The sequence below is a fragment of the Oreochromis aureus genome, linkage group 11 (assembly GCF_013358895.1).
Source record: "Oreochromis aureus strain Israel breed Guangdong linkage group 11, ZZ_aureus, whole genome shotgun sequence".
NCBI lineage: Eukaryota > Metazoa > Chordata > Actinopteri > Cichliformes > Cichlidae > Oreochromis > Oreochromis aureus.
Window position 1 is genome coordinate 4,579,668 of NC_052952.1, and position 17,751 is coordinate 4,597,418.

The 17,751-nt window shown below is 40.6% G+C and overlaps 2 protein-coding genes across 2 annotated transcripts in view; one reads left to right on the plus strand and one right to left on the minus strand.

Annotated features, from left to right (window-relative positions):
• The window catches only part of tgfbr2b (transforming growth factor beta receptor 2b), a 44,320-nt gene extending 35,057 nt beyond the window's left edge, over window positions 1-9,263 (plus strand). The window contains exons 9-10 of the mRNA XM_031729497.2: window positions 6,492-6,619; window positions 8,165-9,263. Of these exons, the coding sequence (XP_031585357.1) occupies window positions 6,492-6,619; window positions 8,165-8,425 (389 nt within the window). The 3' untranslated portion in view covers window positions 8,426-9,263. The remainder of the gene's footprint in view (window positions 1-6,491; window positions 6,620-8,164) is intronic.
• A 5,130-nt stretch (window positions 9,264-14,393) lies between these two features.
• On the minus strand, window positions 14,394-17,199 carry LOC116312134 (potassium voltage-gated channel subfamily G member 2-like). The gene is made up of 2 exons (XM_031729491.1): window positions 16,471-17,199; window positions 14,394-15,272 (listed from the first exon to the last, which is right to left on the minus strand). Exons 1-2 carry the CDS (start codon window positions 17,197-17,199, stop codon window positions 14,394-14,396), a joined length of 1,608 nt encoding a protein of 535 aa, XP_031585351.1.
• Between the last annotated feature and the right edge of the window lie 552 nt (window positions 17,200-17,751).

A 17,751-nucleotide genomic window follows, 5' to 3' on the forward strand; every position in this document is an offset into this window, starting at 1 on the left:
GTGTGTGTGCGTGTGTGTGCATGTGTGTGTGTGTGCGTGTGTGTCTGTGTGTGTCTGTGTGGTTTGAATACAAGTGGACATTGTTCATCCTCAGATAGAAGCGGCTGTGTGTTTTAAATTTGACTATTTTGTCATCTAAAATAAACGTAACGGCTTTTGTGTATCACCTTTCAACTTATCTGCTTGACTTTGGTGAACTTTAGTAGCAGGGTTACTATGGATTTATATACAAAATGTTCACTTCTTGAGTCTGTCTATGGATTTCAAATCCAAAAGAGCAGCAAAAAACAGAGAATTTAGCAGCGTGTCATTTGGTTTGCTTTCATCATCAACAACAACAGAATATTACAGGAAGGAACAAGTGGAATATTGTTTTTACAAGTCTGAAAGGAAAAGTAGTTATTTCCACATATGGAACGCAATTACGTCAAAGTACAATTGAAACTGGCCTGTTTTTAATGTTACTCTTTTAAGCTACTAAGCTGCTATATTTTTCCATTATCAGCGTAAAATTCCTTGAATTTGATTAACTGCACAAACACAGGTAGGACTCAAAGTGGCCTGCAAAGCCACTCTGTTTCATAGGGTTAACGGTCAGGGTTACTAGTAGGCTTAGTTATGTGATTCACAACTAAACTCTACTACTAATTTTAATCCATCACACTTCCTGAGGCTCTTTTCAAGGCTATACCAATACTTTAAGCAACACCCCACAATGCTCACCAACCAGTCACCTCTCTGCTTTGTTTTAACAAAGGGCTTTTTTTCAGTTTGACCAACTAAACCTAAACTTGTAAAGTTTCAATAAAAATCAAAGGAATTCATACTATCACAGAATTTGTTCAAACAGATGCCAGCTGTCACTCCAGCTGTGGCTTGGCAATGGTCACACTGTGATTTCATCTGTTCCTCTTAACACAAAGCCAATTTAGATTGTATAACATTATAAAAGTTGTTTTTAAAAAAAGGCTGTATTAAGTCAATTTTCACTCGTTCACAACAACATACTTAAGGCAACAACTTCTCCTCCTCTCCTCAGTTTGTTTCTGGCTCCTACCTTTGAATGTAGGCGTAGGCCGCGTGAGAAACCATGATCCTTGAAACTTGCTCTGGTCTTGTCTTGCTTTTTCTGCCAGTTGAAAAAATTAGAAATAGAAACTCCTAATCCACCAAGCAATGAACTGCAGTCCAAGCAATCCGATATTCATGGCCTAAACAGGGAACCGGTGACACACAACTGAGCCATTTCACATTTGGCTGCATGCTGGATAATGAATAGTACCAAGTCATCAGTAAAAGACAGAAAGGCAATTCTTAAGCGACCAAATCAAATGTCAGTGGAAGATCTCGAGAACTGAGGGCAAGGAACAATCTGGAGGGCAACAACACACTACTACCTTACAGTAGCTAAACATGCACACAATTGGGAAAGTGAGTTTTGATACCACCAGTTTTGTTTCAGTGCTGGAAAGGAATCATCTCACTCTTATGTACATGAGGGCGTGTGAGTCCTGTATTAAGGTCGCTTTGATCAAAAATCTTTCTATCAGTAATTCTCACCTTGCAAAATTAGATTGTACTGTAGCGTTTAAATCTCGGAGAGGACCTCTTAATGAACTACAGCTCACACAAATTTGTTTTGTGTGTTATTTCCAGTCTCCTGAGAGTAGAGAGGGAGTCTCTGTGGTTTATGTTGTTCCCTCTGCTTCTTGGGCTTTTCTAGACAGCTTGAGATATTTAGAATGAGACAGACACATTCCAGTGTGTGTGTGGGTGTGTGTGTGTGTGGGGGTGTGTGTGTGTGTGTTTATTTCCTCTGTCTACACAGTGTGTGTGTTTCTTCAGAGTAAGAGAGTCACCTGGAGACAGTGTAACAGAAATGGAGGTCTTAGACAGATGCCCTCATCTCATCCTGTTTCCATGTCTCAATCTGGGTGTGTGTGTGTGTGTGTGTGTGTGTGTGTGTGTGTGTGTGTGTGTGTGTGTGTGTGTGTGTGTGTGTATTTCCTGTGTCCACTGCAACAACAGGGGACAGAATGGTGGATCGAAATACTACCCTGCTCTGGCATTGTTGTTGTGGTCACTTATAGTACATTCTCCGTGGGTCTCTGAGCATTTTATTTACTTATCCTGAATTAGCCTGCAGGGCGCGGCAGGGCCCGCATGTTCTGTCTGAGCTGAGGGTTATGCAGAGTAAATGGAGCAGGGAGAAAAGTTTGCACCATGCCAAGCAAAAGCCTTGTGGTCCACGCAGGGACACTGCCATTAGTAACAGCTGGTGAGGGGTTGATTAAAAAGCTAAAGAACATAGGAGGTAAATGATCAACTTTTTGGAAATACGCTCACTTTTTACCTTAGACAAGACTGATACCACTCTCTTGTAGTTAGTTTGGGGTTATTGTAATCTCAGTTGCCAGATTATTCGATCCGTTTAGCTAAAAGTAACGTGGTTGGCCCTTAGAACAATCCTACCCTGATGATGTTTAGATTAAAGAATTTCTCGACACTGAGTGTGTAGGACTTAGTTTGTGACTAATTTAAAAATTATTACACGTAAGGTGAAGAATATTTACCATTTTATTACAATGCAATTTTCTACTGGGAAACCTTGGATACATGTATGCTGCTGACTTTAACATTTAACACCCCTCTAATTGTTGCTGTACCTCTGGCAACAACAGGGGTACTCGATGCGGTAATGGCACTCCATGTTCCCTAGCAGGACATTTTCCACAGGAGGTGGAACTCTTAAGTATACCCCTTTTCTCATTTCTCAGTTTGCACATCCTCCTTTCCTCTCATCCTCTTCTCATGCCTTACTCCCTCTCATCAGAGATGCAAAGTGAGGAGAGGGAGAGAGAGACACAAGGAGAGAAGAGTTAAAGCAACAGGTGTTTAATTCAATGAAGCATCCTTGCTTTGGAATCTCAGTTTAAAGTGATGTATAATCAGTAGAAAATGGATGGTTGGGTGAACAATAAATGCACCAGGTGCAAGAGAAAGAGCTTGACCCACTAAAGTCCCTAACTACAACCAACAGGACTTAAACATCCCACTCCCACAGGACACCCCCAGAGGACCCAGGTCCATGCGCCACATAATTTTGATGTCATAGCTGTGCAATATAATATTTTATATTACTATAACATCTCTGTTGGTGGGTTTTTTCTTTTCTTTTTCTCTAAATTCTCTAAATAGCTTTTAGTTATTTTTAGCTAAGTGTATCTTGCATAAACTGGCAGCTGAGTGTAAACATTTCAAGATAACTAAATGTCTCACCTCCGGTCAGATACTAACGCAGATAAAGAGCAATAACAGTACAAGACAAGTCAAATAAGACTAAACAGACATAGAGCTGAAGAATACAGTAATTCCAAACAAACCAATCAAATGAGAGCAGACATGAAGATAGGACTGACTGCTTCTTTCTTGTAAGTTTCAGGTATTCATTTGGAGGGAACCTGCTATTTCAACTTTTAACCCCCCCATCCCCAATCAATGCACTACTAACAGCACTGACATTAAACTTCACAGCACCCCCAAGTGTTAGCCACAAACCTGCCACAGGAATTCAGCCCACAACTTTCTCTAGAGATGGGCGGATTCTTTGTTTCTGTGGAGAGGAGATTTTGTTTCGATGACAATGTGGTTCATTAGAGTTTATGCAGGTTCAGTTCTTGCGATGTAGTTTGTTTTGCATCAGTGTGGGATCAGTTTCATGTTATACTTCTCTCGAGAGTCTGAAATCTCTCAAACACCAAACATGGAGATGTTTGTCTGAAGATAGCAGATCCCAGACAGCGTAGCCAGCCACAGGGTTTCTGCTAACCTTCAGGCCACAAAGGTTTCAGACAAATAATCTGAAAAGGAAACTGTCGTAAACCACTTTCCAGCACTTAGATTGAATATACCGGGATTTTAACTGCGGGCCCCAGACAGCGAGAGGAAAGTGAGACTGAAGCTCTGGTTGCAGTCTCTTTTGAAATCTCCTCTCAAAACACAGATGAAATTCTTCTCATAGCTTTTCAAAGGTCCAGAGAAGGAAAACAGGCCCCACCTCATGTAGACCGCACGTGTAGTCCCCGTGTATCATTCACAGAAAAAGGACAAGTGTACAAGAGCCAAATCAGTAATGGAGCATGAAATAGGGCCTTTTCCACTCTGTGATGTCTTGATGTTTAGAAGGTACTCCACCTCTTTTTATTTCTGTTTTCAACTCTGTGCTTCAGCTGTATGCAGTCCAGGAAAATGTGTGGTATTTATACCAGCTCCGCAGCAGGAGATCTAAACAGCAGAAAGCTGAGGACAATACCAGGCCTGGCATAAATAGCCCTGCAGGGAATGGGCCAGGCCCGGCTGGGTCCTGTTTTAAAATACTAAAACTGAGGGAACTTCCACATGTCAAAACAGGAAGTGTGGGTCTGTAGAGTCAGCTTTTCTGCACATAGTCCCAATCCTAGCCCTCCAGTTTCCTGTCTGCGGATTTTACCCCAACCTCCTAACTTCCTGTATTTGAGGATAAGCAGCAGGGGTGCACGTGGTTATATGAAACTGCATCACTTTTCATATATTTCACCGCATCATTCTGCTAACCACTACATCAAAGCATCTAGTTGATATGGAAATATACATAGCTATGTAGACATCTGCTAAGTGCTTAGAGATTAAATGGGATTTTGAACAGCTACAAGTGCCGCTTTCCTCAACTCTGGTCTATCTGAATTCGTGTTTCTGCTCTCTCACTTTACATAAATAAGTTTAAAATGGGGGATTGACACGCATCACTTAGAACTTATTCAGATAATAAGTCCTTTATTAAAGATACATGCAGAAAAACAATACTGGCTAGCTTAAATGACAGCTGTGTTAGCATTAGCTAATTAGCCTAGCTTGCTCTGGTAGTGCTTCATAATGCAACCCTTGACTTCCAGTGTAATCTCCCATCATTTCTAGTGTCATTTTAAACAAACAAGGGAGTAAAATTTGTAGCTGTAGTTTTAACGGTAATAGCAAATTATAGTATAGCATAATTTATACTGTACCAAAAATGTTTAGGTAGTGAAAATATAGAAAAATGCATGTAGATGGTAAATATTGAGAAATGACTTTTGTATCTCATAAAGGGTATTGAGTATAGGTAGTGACATACCAGTGACTATATATTTGGTCACAGGTGGTAAATACACTTTAAGTTTAGAAAAACGTCCAAGTTCTTAAAGTGCTGCTGCAGACAATGTGACATGATCTGAAGCTGCAGAGGTGCCAGCTAAATGATTGTAAAGCTGTTGAAAGTTCACGAACGAACGTTGAGCAGCAGGCCTTTAAGAATTGCAAACCAAAATCGTGAAACTTAACCAAACATGACTAATATTTTGGAAAACGAGAGACCAAATTTAAAGGGAAACCGAGTGCTTAACCCAAATAGAGTTAAGGATATTTAGACCTGATCTAAAATGTGGTCAGCCTCAACCGACTTAAACACCCAGAGAACCACCCAGGTAATGGACAGACCTGTGTGACTCAGGTCAGGATTTAGTTCCCTTTAGAATCAAATGGACTTACAAATACCTTTAGTTTGGAGGCAGCAGAAAAGAGAAAAGTGTAACTGCAGCAAAATGTAGCACAAATGACAGTTTATTAGAGAATAATATCCAGTGTTTAACATGTTGGGAAGAACACTTTGTTATTAACCATAAGAACACTGACATCCAGGGATAGATTATTTGCTAATTATTTGTGCATCATTTCCGGTGTCAGATGGGCAAACAGAAATGATTTTGCAGTGATTAGTATCTCATTACACAGCAACTGTGAGATCCTGGGAGCCTTCCTTTCAGGGCTGGAGGCAGACTGCAGCTGTTGTGAGTTCGGTTTCATGAGGTCTGGACCCAGTCCCAGAGCCTTGTTTTTCATTTTTCATGGTTTCAACATGATGCCCTCCCACCCCCTGCACCCCAGCTATTTTTTTAACATAAAAGAGTAAAAAAAAAAACAGATTGTTATTTTGGTGTTCTTTGCTCTGAGGCTGCAACTAATGGCTTGATAGCGGAAGCTCATTTGTTTGTTTTTAGACATGACCGTCATCCAAGTGCCAAAGTGGGCATTTTTCCTCCTGCCAAGGCTTCATAAAAGCAATTTTTTCCCACTGTCAGCATTATTGGTGCCAGTGCACAAGGCTCACAGCTCGGGTGGAAATTCAAGCTCAGTGGTTTTGGGGTGTAATGACCTCATACCAGGATGCTTTTACACTTTCTAATCACGTTAACTCAGCCACCTGTCACACTCAGTCTCTCTCTCCCTCTCTTTCCTTTTCTTCTTTATCTTAAAATTTTCACATGTCATCATACGCACCTTTCAAGATTTTGAAAATGACAAATACTAGTACATACACATACCAGTAAGTACATGTAAAGAAGGATGTGGTTCACTTGCAGCTAGGTGTAGGGTCTGCAGTCCATGTCTGATCTGTGAATTGTGCTTGTGTTTTGCAGAGGTAAAGGATTACGAGCCGGCGTATGGCTCTAAAGTGCGAGAGCACCCCTGTGTGGAGAGCATGAAGGACAATGTGCTGAGAGACAGAGGGAGGCCTGAGATCCCCGACAGCTGGCTCAGGCACCAGGTGAGAGCGTTAGACTGCAGTACTAGTCAAAATTTTAGATGCAGCTTTCTACAGTGTAGAACATAAGTTACCATGAAAATTAAATAACATAATCAGAGTATGAATACTCAAATAAGTTTCATATTTTACATTAGTAAATATGTATCTATTGTCAGGATTTTTTGTACACGTTATAGTATAATTTTATATACTCACAGTGTACATTTTAAATGTAATTGTATGTTTAACTAATTTATAGAATAATGTATCACCTTTTGTACATTGTACTTGTTTTATTTTATTTATTTTTCTATACTTATTGTTCTTTTTCTTTGGTTTAGTTTAGTTATTTCACCTGTATGAAGGATTCATAACTAATCAGAATAATGGAGTGAAAACAAGTTTAAAAAACTGATTTTTGCAGTAAAAGAGTAAAAGCCAACCTTTGACACTTGAAAACATTTCTCAGCGTAGGCTGTGGCTCGTCTCTTTGCTCTTTAAACAGTTTTGAATTCCACACTTTCCCTATATTCAATCCATCTTTTTGGTAAATCCTAATCATTAATTGCTTTGCTTGTTTGTGTGAAGACAGCAGAGACAGAGAGACATGTTAATGCTGACAGATAGATAAATACCTATCACATGAGTGGAAGATTCAGTTCAGCGCCAAATCACAATAAGAGTTGCCACAAGGATCTTTATATTATAAGGTAGACCCTACAATAATACATACATAACCAACAATCATATGACCCCCTATGAGCAAACACTTAGATGACAGTTGGAAAGAAAAACTCCCTTTTAACAGGAAGAAACCTCAGGCTCAGGGAGGGGCAGCCATCTGCTGTGACCGTTTGGGGTGAGAGAAGGAAGACAAGAAAAAAAGAGCATCGCTTTCTAACAAATGTGATGGATTAAAGTTGAAGTACAATAAATACTACAACCTTTTTAGTCACGGCGGTTCCAGGCAGCCTCTTTACTGTCTGTGCTACAGTCAGCCACCTTCAAAATACGGAGACAGGTTCAGTTTTAATAACAGTCCCAGTAGAGGTGCCTCCAACTTTACTCTGCTGCCTGTAAAATGGCAATTAGCTAAACTTTGGTTTAATGTGAAAGCTGCCTTATGCATTTGCAAAATCTAAAACCGACTGAGTTCACTGCTTCTAAATAATGAAAGTGTTGCTTTTAATTTTCTTTTTAACTTCAGTGCTTGTACATTTATAAGCGTTATTCATTTATTAACTCTCAGAACCACTATAACTTGTTTGATTTCATGTGTGAGAAATTTTAAACTAAACTAACCAAGTCTCAGCATTCAGTGAATCTCTTGGGATTATCTCATTTTAATTTCAGTGGTCACTGCATATAAAAACTACATATATAGAATCATCAGTCAAATGTGATTGAGTCTGAGTTTAAGACTGAGTTTGTTTCAAAACAAGAAGCTTTAGTTCGCCTGAAGTTTTACTTCTGCACTCATCTTTGCTTTTGCAGAATTCTTCTAGCACTCTCTCTCTTTTAAAAGGTTTCTATCGGATAACACATGCTCTCTGCCTCCCTCTACAGGGCATGGCAGTGATGTGCGCCACCATTAAGGAATGCTGGGACCACGATCCCGAGGCCCGCCTCACCGCACACTGCATTGCCGAACGCATCTCTGAGCTGGAAGACGAGATGGGCAAGCTGTCCAGCCGGAGCTCCTCGGCGGAGAAGATTGTAGAGGAACTGAAGATCCCAATAGAGGTGGAGATCCCAGAGGAGGAGGTGAAAATTACAGAAATACAAAACATCATAGCTGTGGACTGCTCCATTAGCGACAAGATGTGAGAAAAATGCCACTTCCTGGGATGGGACTGAGGACTGAACTCTGAATAGTGTCCTGGAGCTCAGCTCTTGTAGGACTTTGAGCCAGGCCGAGTATGAGTCGCAGCGTCATCCATCATTGTAGCCCAGCAAAGATCAACTTTTGGATGCTTTTGGTCTTCGCCACATCTAAGATATAAAACCTCGCCATAATCAGCTGATAGCTACAGAGCCAAAAAAGTTAACTGGAAGCTTCTCGAGATACGCTGAGCGTGGCAAGTCTGACAGGCTTCTCTTCAAGGTCTCCCATGAGAAACAAACAGGGCAATACATCCTATACCAAAGATATTCAGTGTGCACTTTACCACCAAATAGTTATTACAGATGTTTTTATGTACTCTAACGTGCCTTTTGCCTGAAAGTGCCTTTGTGTGTTCGACTTTGAGCCAAACTGTCAGCAGCGCCTTAACACTAATGATGCTACAGATTCCATCCTCACCAGCAGGAAATTAAAGGAATACGTGTCTGTGCGTGTGTGAATGTATGTGTGTGTTCTCTTTTTCTTTCTACCAAGCTATGCCTTAACTTTGTTTGCCAGATAAGCAAGCACGTTGTACACAAAGACATAAACTGTAATATAGATGATAAATCAAAGCTAAAAGGGAAAGTCTTCCTTCTACAGGGCTTATGCAGAGATCAAAAGACTATATAAAGATGTATTTTTTACAACTGTGTATGTTTTCTGTCTGTATCACCAGGAAACTGAGTGTGCCAAAGATCTTTTATCCCGCCTTTCAATAGAATATGTACCATATGTAAGATATTGTAAATCTTTTAAGAATTAAATATATCTGTATGCTGATTCTGTTCACACTGATTTTTTTTCAAAGCAGTTAATTAAAACTGTGTCATGTTTCCTTTTTATGACTGTTTTGCTCACATCTAACATCACCTCTAACTCCAACTGTATCATTAGTTTATGAGACTTCTACATCATCAGTGTCATTTCTCTAGCCATAACAGCCTTATATGTTTTTGTTTGCTTAAGATCAAAACCTGTAAGCAATAAACTAACACAAAAATGTAGCAAAAAACTATAACTCATATATGTAAATTTATATTTAATTTTTTGGGGTCAGAAGTACAATAAATGTAATTTTAGTGGTTTAGGATTTAATGATTTAAAAGTGAAAGCTGCATTTATTCATGTTTGACCAGTTAGAGGCAGCAGAGTGATCCCCACCTCACGAAGTTGCAGTAACTACATTAGTTATCAGCTGACCTATTTAGATACAGAGCTACTTATCTGTTTGTTTCACTTTCAGCTTGATTTTGTCCTCCACAACTGAGGAAATATCTGCTCTTTAGTTGCTAACTACAAAGGCTGCAAAGCGTTAATAATCATTCCATCTATATTTCTGCGATTAACAATACAAGGATTCTCTTTCATATAATATAAAGAAATCTAATCCACTGCTCGTGGATCAGTATAAACAAATGGATTAACACTGGTATGGGCTCTAGATTTAGACGGGGGAAACCTGTTTGGGTTGCAGACACTTAATGCAATACCATGCTTTCACCAGCATGTAGACATAAACGTAACAAAGTACAAATACTTCATTACTATTAGAATTTTCAGGTAACAACTTTTTATTTTTACTCCACACATTTTATTTTATGATGTGCCAATCTGCACTTAAAAAATGTAGAGATTAAAGAGAAAAAAAATATGTAATTTATGCATCATTTATTCCACGTGGGGCTGAAACGGTCTGGAACATTTTACTAACTTGAGAAACATAACTGAATACACAAGCTGTTACTGTGCAGTCTGTTACACAATGTATCTGCTAGCTAATGAACAGGTAGAGAGAGAAAAGAATGGTAGATGAACTGGACTCAGAGATGGACACTACAGGACAGGAGAGGAAAAAGGGAGGCTGTTTTGAAAGGCAAGGACTGCTCACTTCTCATTTGATACAAAGCAAACATTTGCTGCAATAGGTGTAGGCTGCTGGGGGATTCCCATGATGCATTGAGTATTTCTTCTTCACTCACTATATGTTAACAGACCTCTCTGCACTGAATCATATCTGTTATTAATCTCTGTCTCTCTTCCACAGCATGTCTTTTATCCTGTCTTCCTTCTCTCACCCCAACCGGTCGCAGCAGATGGCCCCGCCCCTCCCTGAGCCTGGTTCTGCCGGAGGTTTCTTCCTGTTAAAAGCGAGTTTTTCCTTCCCACTGTCAACAAAGTGCTTGCTCATAGGGGGTCATATGATTGTTGGGTTTTTCTCTGTATGTACTGTATTATTGTAGGGTAAAATTCAAAATGTCCACTATTGGTGGAACTAACACCCAAAAGACACCTTGTCAGGAGCTGAGAGAAAAGCAGTTTTCACACAGAAATGCAGAGTAGGCCCAGTGTTAATCCACTTTTAGCTCTAGTTTTGATCTTCACCACCTCTTATTTGACTCTTTAACTTCTAAATGCTTCACTAGATCCATCTAGTAGAATCTAACTATGTCTGTATGTTTGCTTATTAGAGGCTTTCTCTGAAAACAGGTGAAAGAATCAAAGAATTTTGGATGGAAAAACAGCAAAATGTACTTGCCAGAACACAAAATGAATAAACTGAAAGATGCTATCAAGTTCTGCAGAGTTAATTCAAACTAAAGAGCTGTGTGATCATTTCTCTTTCCTTTCATTTACATTTAAACTACTCATTTGATCCATTTTTATTATAAAACATTGGTTAGAGTAAGTAATGGTTCAGGTTCTCTTTTTTTTTTTTACATTTGACTTGAATTCAAGCCTCAGAGCTGTAGCTCAAGATCTATTTTGTGATTATTTTAAATAGCATACTCTGATTTGGAGCACAGCTGCTGTTGCTGTTACTGGAACTTTGTTTTTTGTAGTACAAGCCCTCCTTTACTTTTAAATACACAGTTACAGTGACTGAGAGCAGTCGGCAGCTTCCAAGCAGCCTGGAGTTGAGGGTCAGTTGAGCAGACAAGCTCTTTTTAGTGCAAGAGGCTTTTGGGGTCAGTGTGGAAATGGTTTTAGTGGGATGTCAGACACAAAGTGTGTGAGTGTGGTGCAGACATTCCTCTGGTGATTTTATATCAGGAAAAAAAGTAATAACAGGCTTGCGATTCCCATGAACCAGAGAACAGAGGGTACCACATCACAAGTAGTCATATAAACACACGTGCATACATGTTTCTGTCCCTCCAAAGGACCTAGCCCAAACTTCACCCCAACCTTACATTTAAATCTTCTAAATCCCCCCAAATGAAGTCATTTACAGTTTTCTTTTTGCCCCTAATATATTGCTACATAAACAGAATCATACTGAAGCGACAAGTGTACAAAGAAACACACATGTACATGCCTATAAGCATTCGGGTGCACCTGGAAAAATAAAATATTTTAAAATTATAATTTGCATAAAAAAGGAAATTAATCTGTCTTACAGGTCTCTTTACCTTTTGAAAACCTACCAGATTTTAGGCCTTTCTAATTAAAAAAGGGGGTCCTTGTGACCACTTTTGGTGATGAGAAGGCTTCTGTTTGTGCAAAATTGCTGCTCATTGGAGCTCACTGAACTATTCAAGTGTCAGTAACACCTTCCTGCAGCTCCTCTGCAGTCAGGTTAGGTTGCCATGCTTTTCCACGTTGCAGACATGCAGTTTGATCTGAAATTTTATGATCATGATTTTTTTAATGAAATTTCTTACTGATATTTCAGTCGGTGCAAATGTTGACCTGGAAGTACTATGACTAGCCCGCTCCTCCAGAACCATTCCCAATGATAAAGAGTCCTTTGAAAAAGTCAATGAATGGCTACTAATGTAATGAAGCTCTGACACTTTGTAAGTAAAAGCATGGCCAAACTTTTCTGAGAGAAAGAAAAAAAAACAGAGGTACAGTTTTATTTGTTCAAGGTTGGCCAAACTTTTAAATCCAACTGGCCTTCATTCTCTCCTCCCGCTCTGTCTCCCCTCTTTCTCCCTGGCTCACTCCTGTTCTTTCCATCTTAAACCTCATGCCACTCTTTGTTGGTGAACTCTTGGCATCCCCGTCTCTCATCAGAGGCAAACATTCTGCATCCAGAATTAATTCTTTTCCATTCTTTTACAGGCTTCTGTAGTAATCCAGGGTTTTGTGCGTTTCCCAGAAGCCCAACTATGCCTTCCTGTTGTGCTCAAATCACCAGACCGGATCAGTCGCCTTCAGATCATTTCCAGGCGTGATGCACCTGCGTGGCACAGACTTTAGTGATAACAGCTTCAAGAGTCCACCTTATATTAAAATTATAAACTAATGTGGGCACATCCACATTACAGATTTATTTCTTCCCTCAGGATATAATCACTGAAACAATTACTATGTTATTATTGTACTGCAGTCTGCAGCAGAGCAAGTCCTTTCTTCCTTGAGATGCTTTAGTTTTCTTCACGGCTTGTTTAGTGAACATGTCTGCCCTCTGTTGGACAAAAAGTGGTTTCTGGTTAATAGCATTAAAGCATTAATACAGTGCTAACAAAAAGTGCTGCATCAGCATTTTGTCAGTAACTATTGTTAAAGGAGGTGTCTGCCTCTACTTTCCACTATCAAATGTATGGCTATCACCTTTTTGACCAAGTAACTAATGATTTGTGGATTGTTTTGTCAGAAGGCCAAAAGGCCAAAGTAAAAAGGCACACCCAAACACAGACTGAACAGATGGGAAGTTTCACAGGAATGCGAGGTTTATTGAATCTTTTCTTCCAAAGCCTTAATCACAGCGGCAGGAGAGGGACTAGAGCCACTGGTGAGATGTTTACTGAAACAGAGGGAGATGTAAATTAAGTTTCACAAAGACACTGAAAGAAGTGAGAGTGGAAATGACAAGTGTGCACTTCACTTTGTTCAGGAGAGATGTGGAGTTTGGAGGGGGAAGGGGAGGGTCCAGAGGTTGAGGTGTCCAAACAGAGAAGCATCCAGGAAAGGAATTCCTTCGGCAGGTGTTTGCTGGAGTAGAGATGCAGGCAGGTGAGTGAGACGGGGAAGCTCTGAGAGCAAGTGAGCAGGTGAGTGTTTCAGCAGCCATCGATGTTGCAGGAATGGCCAGAGGGACAGTAATCTGAGGAGTTGTTGAAATGTAGGAAAATGCGTCCTTAGGCATGGAGACTGTAGCACAGGGAGGCAGTATGTTAACATTTGGAAAAATCAAAATTGAACTCATACATGGAAGTAGATTTATCACCAAGAGTAGACAATCTGGCAATGAGTGGACGTCCACACTGGCCTTAAATGCAGGACCACTGACTGCTGCCAGTGGCTTGCAGGTGAGGCAGGGCAGACTGCACCCAAGACGGGCAAGGCTAAGGTGCAGGAGCATAACACTTCCCTGGACCATGACATGTTTCGCAGCACATATAAATAAGTTTAGGTAAGGTATATTAAAGCAAATGTTCACAGTACTCATAAACTCATAAATCAATTATACACTACATTTGCAAAACTAAGCAGACATGGGGCCATAACAAAGGTAGGTGAACAATGTTGGGATGATTACTCAAAAAGTAATGTATTACACACTGATAATATAAACCTTAGACTACAGTCCCACACACCAACACAAATCTTTGTCCTACTTAGGACACATATAATTTTTCTGTACCATTTACATATGAACACTACTGTAGGAACTTGAAGAGGAAAAAATAAAGGCTACATTGCTACAACCCTGACTGCTCATCACTGCCTTAACATTAGTTTCGGTTCTTGGCTAGCTTTGTGTTCGCATCTGTCTGTGCAGATGCTTCCTGAGAGCGGAAGTTTTGTTATCAGTATAATGCAGCTGTTTCTGTTCTAAGTGCAGTTTCCAGTTTGCCATCACAATCATCACAAAAATAATTTCCATATTCATATTTTCTACCTCCTACAACGTTTCTGAGAGTACACCAAGTCGTTTCCAAGCAGGAATGTATTTTCATATAATCAAAATGTAGCAGGAGCAAAAAGTGGTTGATGGCTTGAGTTCTTATTCACCACCTGAATGTCTTTCATGAAGAGGTAATAATGATCATCTAGACCAGGCAGAAAATCTGTTTCAGGCCAATTATCAGGCCATGTTTCTCTTTCTTTCATGCTTTCTTCAGCCTCAGTGGCAAGCTCAGCACTCCTCTCTTCCTTCCACAGCCTCTTGTGCTCCTCTTTAAGCTCATTGTAAGTGCGATTAAAGGTGTGGAAGATAGATGTGGAAGGGAAAGACAGGATGAGGATCCCTGCTAAGATGATGATAAGCGCCCCCACTTGGCCGGGGATGCTGTGTGGCACCATGTCTCCATACCCAACGGTGGTCACGGAGATGATAGACCACCAGTATGATGCTGGGATGCTGCTGAACTTTAGCTGGGGGGTTCTAGCAGCATTTGGAGCCAGCTCACTTTCAGCAAGGTGGACCAGTGGAGAAAAGAGGGCCACGGCGACGCAGATGAAGAGCAGCAGCAGGCCAAAGTCAGTCACGCTCCTCTGCATGGTCAGCCCCAGAGTCTGCAGACCCATAGAGTGACGGGCCAGCTTCATCACATACATAATACGTAGGGCCCTCATCACACGCAGGATTAGACCCAGTTTATCTAGAGTGCTCTTCCCTGCACCAGCAACAATATTATGCGCTGTTTCGTCCTTAAACTCCAGAAACAGGGAAATATAGTAGGGCAAGATGGCAGCTACATCAGTGATGTTGAGTGGTCCCTGAATGAACTCCAGCTTGCTCTGTGCATGGAAAAATCGCACCAGAAACTCCAAGGTGAACCAAGCCACGCAAACCGACTCTACCAAGAACATGTTTTGGCACTTTTGAGAGCATTCACCCTGCAAGAGTAACAAAAGACAAAAGACCATGGGTAAGTTTAATTGATCTAAATGTTAAAGTACACAATTTAATAATTATCTTGAAAACTGATAACCAACATCGGTGCAAAACACTAGTTTAGTACCTTTCTTCCACCAAGGTTATGATGATAGTTGTGCTAATATGTAGCCAGTTTTCCCTTTGAAAACCAGACCTCATTTTGACAGGTTTGACAGCTAACTATTACATAGTGTTGGTCAAGGTAATTTCCATCTGTAAAAAAAAATTGCCACAAAATTGCTGATGTCACTGGTTCCAACTGTGGGCCGAGCAATTTTGTGGTGCCATGCATGTGGCAGATTGCAGCTATCAACTCATTTTTTGACTACCTTCTAGCAACAAATAAATACATGAGCAACTAAACAAGGATAAAACAAAAATCTTATAAATACTGTAAGAAACTACAGAATCTAATTCTTAGGAGCAAATCTAAAGTTCCACACATGGTTCAACTTAGAAACATAACGAAAGTACAGTAAGTACATTAAGCCCCTAACCCTGACTGATCAAAGAGGTCTAATTGAATTTATTTACCATCTCTCTAATGGTTGTTCCAAATTTTAAAGTCACATTAAATTGACTGGTGGTTAAATAGCACTTTTCTACTCTGACTGACCAATCACAGTACTTTTTACTCTAAGCCTCATTCACCCAATCATAAGCACCATCACGGTCTGATGGATGCACTGGGGCGATAGGTTCAGTTTCTTGCTCTCGGATACTTTGACATGCTGGCTGGGGAAGACAGAGTGAACCACCAACATCCCAATTTGTAGACAATCCACACTATGTCCTGAGCCACAGCTGCCTCCACATTAAGACATTTTCCCTTAAAATAATTTTCCCTTTAAATAGTAAAAAAAACTTGTCTCGATGTTCCTGAGCACCATCTGTTCTGATCTGGATTCTGATCTGATTTGGATATCCAATACAAATATTTCCAATTCCATTGATTTAAATACTAATATTATTGTATTTTATAACAGTTATATTTCAAAGTAGAAGATTGAGGTTTAATTTCATTGCTTATATTTTTCATGCACCCAGAGGGTTCATTTGCCTCAAACACATTCAAACATATCATTTTTTTTAGTCATAACTAAAAACAGAATGTGTTTGAGCCAGGTTGTGCACACCATTGATTTGGTTGGTACATACCATAGATTCTTGCTGCTGCTGGTCTGGCATGGTGCTGATGCACAGGCTGACTACAGTGACCACAACCATCATAACAGACATGAAAGCAAACACTTTGCCCGCAAAACCAGAGTGAGGGTTCTCCACTGCTTCACCCAGCTTGTGGAAGAGGCTTCCCTGCTCTGCATTCGCTCTCATCGCTCTTCTCCTCTCCCTCCACTCTTCCTCCTTGCGCTGGTGCTGCACCACCTCATCCACAGAGCACATCATGCGGTGGTAGCAGCAGGGCGCCATCTGTCCTACATCGATCCCCCAGTACAGCAGCTCAGTATGCAGAGCTATATTGCAGACATCCTGCAGCACGCGGAGCTTCCCACGGCCCAGGAAGTTGAAGATCACCTGAAAGGCTAAAGGGTCTCGATCGAAGAAGAATTCATGCCGCAAGGAGTCGTAGTCATCACAAAACTCTGCTATCTCTCTCAGGGTGATGCAGGAGCGCAGGTGACTCAGGCGACTCTGGGGGAAATCTTCCAAAGTACTCCAGGGAAAAGCATACCGGATACCCCCCACATTGATGAGGGCCCGCAAGGAAGGATCCACAAACCAAGAGGCATCACATCCAGGGAGCAGCTGACCCCGCTGGAAGTACAAGCCTTTGACTACAGTGTTCTCTGTGTCTATGAAGAGGTGGTTGTAACTCTCATCACTGCTAAAGGAATGGTCATCAAAGCCAGCACCGATGATAGCCATGGTGGTGCGTGGGTATTTGGCTGAAGAGCTGGACTGTAGTTATGGTAAAGCCTGAAAGGTCGATTAGATTAAAAAATTAATACATGGTGATAGATGAGTGGCCTACCCTGTTATATTTGATGTATATTACACATCATACACTCCAATGCAAATCCCCTTTTTTCTGACTCTTTTGAATCTGGTTTTAAAAAACTGGAATCCACTGAAACTGCTCTTTTAGAGGTCTACAATGATCTTCTAATGGCACCTGATGTAGGAAATTGTTCTGCACTCATACCTGTCTTTGATACTATTGATTACTATTCGAGATTTCGGCTTGTATCTTTGAATAATCAGTAGATTCATTGTCCTCCTTTTCTTCTAGATCAGGTGTTGGGAACTTCAGGCCTCGAGGGCCAGTGTCCTGCAGGTTTTAGATGTCACTCTGGGTCAACACACCTAAATCAAATGACTAGTTCATTACCAGGCCCCTGGAGAACTTCAAGACATGTTGAGGAGGTAATTTAGCCATTTAAATCAGCTGTGATGGATCAAGGACACATCTAAAACCTG